The sequence below is a fragment of the Sprattus sprattus genome (assembly GCF_963457725.1).
Source record: "Sprattus sprattus genome assembly, chromosome: 15".
Taxonomy (NCBI): domain Eukaryota; kingdom Metazoa; phylum Chordata; class Actinopteri; order Clupeiformes; family Clupeidae; genus Sprattus; species Sprattus sprattus.
The window spans coordinates 27,937,597-27,945,103 of record NC_137913.1 but is presented as its reverse complement, the minus strand read 5'-3'; the positions used below and the strand labels follow the sequence as shown (position 1 = coordinate 27,945,103).

Below are 7,507 nucleotides of genomic sequence, written 5' to 3'. Positions count from 1 at the left end.
ATTAAGCTTCTTGGATGAAAAGACTGGTTAGCCTAAGCGGACTGATTTTAGATTTCAGCATCTTCGGTATTAAAATGCAAAGGGATATTCATCATACTCACTATGTGTTTTAACATCTGTGCTTAATTAAGACATCTTGCATCCGTCCGTGCGGCGGTCGCGATGCTCAGCTGAATGATCTCCCCGCGTGCCCTCTCGTTACGATGCTGCTCTAAAGCAGGTGCTCATGCCACGAGCCTGCTGGGCGCCTGCCTCCTCGCGTGTCCGAGCAGAGCGACGAGAGGAAGAGTCGCTAGTGAAAGATCACCCTACCTGGAAGGAGAGCTTCCGGCACGGACACATAGTCACAGCGTGAGTGTGTGTTTTGGCCAGAGGTAGAGAAATATGTTCTCTTGAAGGCGAAGAACATCCAAATACCAAATGTACACCCATTTCATGATATTCAACTGCATAATCAGCCTGCACTGTAGACAAGGCTATAGGGCACTTCACCGCAGAGCCTTCATCTGTCTTTTTACTGACTTCACAGCTGTGATGTCTCAGTAGGATCCGTGCTAATGAAGTCATTGTATAGGCTATCAATTAGCGGCAACATTCATAGCAGAATGGTGATACTAGTCCGTAATAATAATAACAATAATAATAATGTATCATTATTAATAGTTATGATGATGATGGATAGTATTATAATTATTAAATGGAGAAGATGCATAATAATTATTTAAAAAAAATGCTATTTAATAACCACTATTACTGTATAATATATAAGCGACTGGTTTAACAACAGCAGAATTATATTGCTTTACACACATACACAAACCTGTCACGTCTACATTCTGTCGTAAAAAGGAAAGAAAAAATGGTTTTCACGTGTATCCCCCAAACAGAGGCAGCTGTTGTGCTTCCGCCATGGCAGCGCACATTAAAACATTATGGGGAAAGGCATTCTGGAGGTAAATCTCGCCTGTGACAGTCGGCCAGGGAAGAGTTAAAGGGAGGGGACGCGGACTGTGACACGCCTCATTGGGCAGATTATGTGCAGCAAACAAAAAGTGTGTATGCGGGCGCCAGTCAGCCAGTGCCGCGGCCCCATCTGCGTGCCCCTCTAGCTCTCTCCTTCTCTCTCTCTCTCACTCACTCTCTCTGTCTCTCTAATCGCGATTCACAGGGCGACCGACAGCACTGTCACTTTCAGCAGTCGCAGGGACATGTACTGACGGCACGGGCTTCAAGGGAGACACCGAGCGAGTTCGCTTTGGAAGAGAGCTTTATTTTTTATTATTTTTCCCTTCCATTTTTCCTCCAGCCTTCAAGCTGAACTTTGTGGATTACTAGGCCTATCATTTTTCAATTTAGCGAAAAGGTAAGTCGTTTGCGATTTTAAAATGGTGAGGGGATGCTACTTTTACCCGTCTGTGCTTCGAAGTATTTGAAACCATGTCAACGCTGCTCTACACCCCCAAATAATAACCCCGCGTGCAGATCGTCAGGACGAAAATGCCCTGTGAAATGATGGGTCAATGAGTTTGCCCCGTCTCATTTAGAAATGCGCATATATTGCCGTCTCTATTCTCGTATTTAACTGAAATGCATATTCATTGGACCTTTTGTGCGATCTTCCCTCCCGCGAGAGAGCGGACACAAGGGTTACAATAGAGACGACTGTGTTTGGGGTTGCGATGGGGAAGGATTGTCTCGTTTGAAAGTGGTCACTTTCAGCGTTTCGGCGACGTTTAAAAAGCACAAATTGAATAGCTTATGCTCTGGTCTGGCATATGCAACAACAACTGCTGTCTTTTCAAAATAGCGAATTTCCAACCAACAACACACAGAAAATGGTAAGTTTCATCCAACCTCGTACGCTCGTGGAATGATAATGCAGCGGCAATACGCGCATTGCTGACAGACTGGAGTTGAATAGGCATGTAAGGAAGTCCTCTGAGAAAGATCTAAGATCTACATACATGTAGAAAGCTATGAACGGTCCATCAAAATGATCTTGTAAATGTTTGCAGTGAAATTGGAACTGTAATATGGCAGTACCTGCTGTAGCCTATTGCCTACATAAAACAGATCCACGTTGTTTACAAATATCGACGCTGTTTTTCGAGAACCCGAGATATCTTAGGAAAAATGCAAATGACTAAAAATGGGCATATTAAAACTGGAACAAATATGACTTTGACGTTGGTATTTGTGTTAGACAATTCTTTTCTTATCCTCACTGAGAAAATAAAAACTACATTTGGACTGAATAATATCATTGTAGTGTAAATCATTTTAATTTGAATCCCTCCAAAACTATTTGTCCACTACAAATTGTATTATTTGAATAACAGTTAGTTTATAATGTCTTTGTCGCTGACGTGGCATACTGGAGAAATGTAAAGAAAAACTGCTGATTTAGTTGTGTGTTTGCGTGTGTGTAGGGCAGAGAGAGAGAATAGTGTGAGAGTTTGTCCTGTAGATCTTTTTCATATTCTCAATTAGGAACTATATTCTTTTCCATTTTTCCTAGTTAAAAACTTTAAAATATCGAATAGTGTAATTTTCAACATATATCAAAATCTCGCCTGATTTTGCCAATGCAGACTCCTGGGCGTGTGTAGAATACGTTAAAGAACATAATAATTGACTCCGCATGCTGCCTTAATTGAAGTCTCGGAGGGAAAAGTGGCGGATTATGCAAATAGCCAAACATACGTTCTGTCGTGTAGTAAGGAGGCAAAGGTTAGCTGACATGAGATCACCGACTGTGACAGTCCACTCCAAATCCATTCGCTATGCCGTCCAGCTCCAAATGCTCCACACATTTGCCTGTGATGCCGGATGTGGTCCTTGGTGGGCCCATAAAATAGCAAAGAGTTTGCTTTCTCTTGCATGATGTCATTGATGCCTAAATACGGTCGTTAAGAATATTATATTTTATTGGGATCATTTTGTTCAGCCATAAATGTTTTTAAATTACAATACACATTTGTCAGTGTGATCAACAATTCTGGAAAACAACAATACTAATGAATAATAATAATATGTATAATACCACATATAAGAGTTAAAGAGATAGCCTACCTATTATACTGTATTATCATTAGCAAAAAAATTATAATATTTTAATACTTTCAATTAAAATAATTTATTGAAAACTCATAAAAAAATATATTTAATTAACTCTTATTATTTTATTACATTCTTCTTAATTCTACCCTCTTTAATACTTATCAACTAATCATAACATTTTTAGCATTCAGATCGAAGTACATTTAATAATCCTTGAATGACAATGGCCACTGGAAAGGTAGAGCTACATACAAAATGAGTACTTTATTATTTTTTTGTATTTACTACTAAGCATTATTGTAGAATTTAATATTAATTGTGGGAAACCAAGGCCACACAACATCCCCTGTCTTATGGATGGATGTTGCATATGCTACTTCTCTATCGGTAGGCTATTTTCCCCCATGCTCAACTGTCCCTCTCCTCTCTCCCACAGCCAACCATGGAGGAGTCGAGCTCCCAGAAGCTGGCGTGGGACAGCGACGCCAAGGCAGTGCAGCAGTGCCTCACGGACATCTTCACCAGCGTCTTCACCACGTGCGACATTCCGGAGAGTGCCATCTTCGGACCCTGCATCCTCAGCCACACGTCCCTGTACGACAGCATCGCCTTCATCGCCCTCAAGTCCACTGACAAGCGCACCGCGCCATACATATTCAGGGTACGCCAGCATTCAATATGTTCCTGGTTCTGCGTCATCATGACAACAAAAGCTTGTATAGTACAGTGTGCTCTGTCACATATTCCATATGCAGATAGAAGTAAATGATGATGGTGATTTAGCTGTACTTTTTTGGTTGATGGGAACCACTGAGATGCATTCATGGGGCTTACCTCTCTATCATGAGGCATCCTGACATGGTTCACTCTGCCAGGCTGGCACCATCTCTGGCAAATCTGGTGTGGCAGTGTGGGGTGCAGGAGAAGCGACGGCTAAGGCATGACTGGGGGGTGGGGGACGGGTGGAGGAGCAGCTGGGTATAGGCAGGGTATCAGGCGAGTAGTCTGGAGTGGCAATGTGGTGAACGTCTCTCTCTCGCCCTGTGGTGGTCTGGTAATCTGTCTCTCTCGCTGGGCTTGTTTTAACCGTCTGTCAGGCTGTGGCATTGCACTGAATGATGATATGTCTCTGTGGGGACATGCTCCTGGTCTGTCTTACTCTATAACTCTCTTTCTTGCCCTGACTCACTTTCCCTCTCTCTTTCTCTCTCTCTTTCTTTCTCTTTTATCCTGGCTTGTCTGAGTGTCTGTGTCTGAGGACAGCAGGGGTCTGAATAATCTGTCTCTCTCTCATCATGCCTGTGCTGTCCCCCTCAACCTTCTGTCTCGCTGCTTCTGCTGCTGCTGTGTGTGTTTGGTCCTAACGGTGCATCTCTATCTCTCTCTCCGTCTCCCTCTCCCTCTCATCTCTCTCGGCCTGGCAGGTGGACACGTCCGCCGCCAACAGCACCTCAGATGGCCTGATGTGGCTGCGGCTGGTCCAGTCGGCTCGGGACCGCGAGGAGCAGAACCTGGAGGCTTACGTGAAGAACGGCCAGTTGTTCTACCGCTCTCTGCGTCGTATAGAGAAGGACGAGGAGCTGCTGGTGTGGTACGGCAAGGACCTGATCGAGCTCCTGCTCCTCAGTGCAAGCAGAGCTCCCGCCAAGACCAAAGGTGGGCAGCAGTCTCTCCTCTCTTTAACCTCAACGACATTACAGCACCTAGCTTAAGCCCAGCCTCTTAGCACGCCTGCGAACCATAAGGACGACAATAAGCACAAGGCTAAGCGGGCTGTTACAGGCACATAGTGCACATAGTATACATATTGAATATAATGATTTAGTGCATACATACATATATAGTTTTATCCAAAGCAACCACAACTACAGCAACACTACAGATATCTGATACATTATACGAGTATGTTTGTTCCTTGGGTATCAAACCCATGTTGTTAGTGGTGAAAGCTAATTTTTCCATCAGTTGAGCCTCAGAAACATGTTGATCCTGTCTCTTCTGTCGTTGCCTGTTTTAGTTTTCCTTCTATTGTCTGTATCTCTCTCACTCTCCTTTATCTCTGGGTCAATGAATTCATCTTTTCAAATGTTATAGTACATTAATGTCTGTGTTATATGCTAAAAACAAATTAATTGTCTAAAAAATAGAGAAAACAACATAACTTCCTACCCTTTTACCTATTGTGAAGGACATTCTGGGACTTCCATAAATAATAATAATAAAGTTTTCCTTTCTCTCTGTGCTGTGTAGGTTCTCCTCCATACCTGTGTCCCGACTGTAGCCAGCGGTTTCAGTTTGAGTTTCCCTACCTGGCCCACCATCGGTTCCGCTGCACCAAGAGACTTCAGAGCCTGAACGGGTCCGAAGAGGAACCCAAGGACAGCAGTGAGCAGTCGGGCCCCACCCTGGCCCGCACCAGCCCTAAACTGGGCCGACCCGATGGCTTCCCCAGCCCCCCGGAGGCCGGCAAGCCCGCCACAGACTTCCACAACCTGGCCCGGGACCTGGAGAACAACAGAACCAGCCCGCCCAGCGACAAGGAGGCAGAGATCTCCAGCGAGAGCTCGACCAAGAGGAAGTTCTCTGACATGGAGGAGAATGTGGGCCCGTTGAACATCAGCAGGAGTAGTGGGCTCTGTCTGCCCATGAAGTCCAAAGAGGAGCTGGCCACATCAGCACGCGAGTACCGGGGAGCGTACGGGCTGGAGGAGAACCGACGCGCGTTCTCCCGGCCGGGTTCCGATCAGCCGGGCGAGGGCAAACGAAGCGCCTTCACGGAGGTGCGCAAGTCCCCTCAGAGCCTGAAGCACGGCACCGGCAGCAGCACCAAGAGCTCCGGTTCCTCCTCCTCCTCCAACGCTGAGAACAAGGAGTCCACCCGGCCCGGTGCCAGCCCCTCGGAGAAGCACTCTCTGGTAGCACGGCAGGTGCTGGGCGAGACGCAGTCACCACCGCAGTCGCGCATGGACCCTCCACCGCCTCAGTCGCCGCACCTGGCCAGCGCCTTCACCTCCGTGGCCCAGCAGGTGGGTGGCGGCGGGCCTGAGAGGAAGAGTGCCTTCAGCCAGCCCTCCCGCTCCTCTGTGTCCTCCTTCCCCCAGCTCTCCCCACTCGTCATGGCGCCCAAGCTCCTGGACTGTCACCCTACCGTAGGTGACACCGTGTCCTCCAGCAGACTCTACCAGGCCGACCACCTGGCTGCCAAGCTGCAGGGCTCGGAGCTGGGGGGTGCGTGCCCCGTGCCGGGCAGCCTGGCCAAGCAGAGCCCCTTTCTATACGCAGCGGCAGCCGCCACGGCCTTCTGGCCCAAGAGCTCGGCCCCTATCCAGCTGCAGGTCCCGTCGGCGCTGACGCTGCTGCCACCCTCCTTCACCTCGCTGTGCCTGCCTGCACAGAACTGGTGCGCCAAGTGCAACGCCTCCTTCCGCATGACCTCCGACCTCGTCTACCACATGCGCTCGCACCACAAGAAGGAGTTTGCCATGGAGCCACTGGTCAAGCGGCGACGCGAGGAGAAGCTCAAGTGCCCCATCTGCAACGAGACCTTCCGAGAGAGGCACCACCTGTCCCGGCACATGACCTCGCACAACTAGCACGCCACTTCTCCAAAACAAGGGACCTGGGGAGGGGAGGGGTTCGGGGTGGGGGGGTGCGTGGGTATTTTTTGGGGGGTCACCCCCCCCCCATTTCCTATCACTGTAAGACCAAGACTGGCATAGCGCACTGGAGACACACATTGCCACACATCCGTTTTCACTTTTGAGATCAATTTTAAAAGTCGTCATTTTTCTTTCCTGGTTCAGGATTGTTCAAATGTCATTGGTCTTTATTTCGGTCTGCGCAAAAGACATTTGACTTATGAGGGAAGAATAAAAAAGAAATATATTTATCTTATGAAGCACTTATAATTTGACAAAGAAGGGATAATAATGCTATGTGTAAATGTACTTTGTATTTTGTATATAAACATGTATAATCTATCAAAGAAACTGAAATGTAGTTCTATTTCACAGAGAACTGCAGTATGATCAATGATTTTTTTCCATGTGTAAACTTAAAGTATCAATATTGAAATGAACTCTGAGTATGATGCCAGACTATATTTAAGAGTGCATGTAATATTAAATTGATATTGGTTTAAGATGCAGTCTGCCCACAGCACTGTAAATACCTGTTTTGTTTGAATACAAAGTGTAATATTTTGTGTCCGTGAGGAATAGATTCAGTGTCTCTTCTTTTTGCTGAAATCTACTATTTGATAGTTTATCTAATCATGTTGAATGCTTTGACAATAAAATAGCTTTATTTTCAACTGAATGTGTGACGCATATTATGTTCTATGAGGGGGAATTAATATATAAACGTAATACGACCTCCAGTGCATTTAAATTCACCTTAGATGTTTTCCCTTGTGAGAGCTTCGAATAGAAAAATACGAATCATGGCG

At 46.2% G+C, this 7,507-nt stretch overlaps 1 protein-coding gene across 1 annotated transcript; it reads left to right on the top strand.

Moving 5' to 3' along the window:
• Positions 1–1,253: 1,253 nt before the first annotated feature.
• prdm8b (PR domain containing 8b) lies at positions 1,254–6,653 on the top strand (the record flags this gene model as incomplete). The annotated part of the gene is made up of 4 exons (XM_080852309.1): positions 1,254–1,363; positions 3,497–3,721; positions 4,485–4,716; positions 5,311–6,653. The coding sequence occupies exons 2-4, from the start codon at positions 3,503–3,505 to the stop codon at positions 6,651–6,653; spliced, it is 1,794 nt and encodes a 597-aa protein (XP_080708435.1). The 5' UTR covers positions 1,254–1,363; positions 3,497–3,502.
• Between the last annotated feature and the right edge of the window lie 854 nt (positions 6,654–7,507).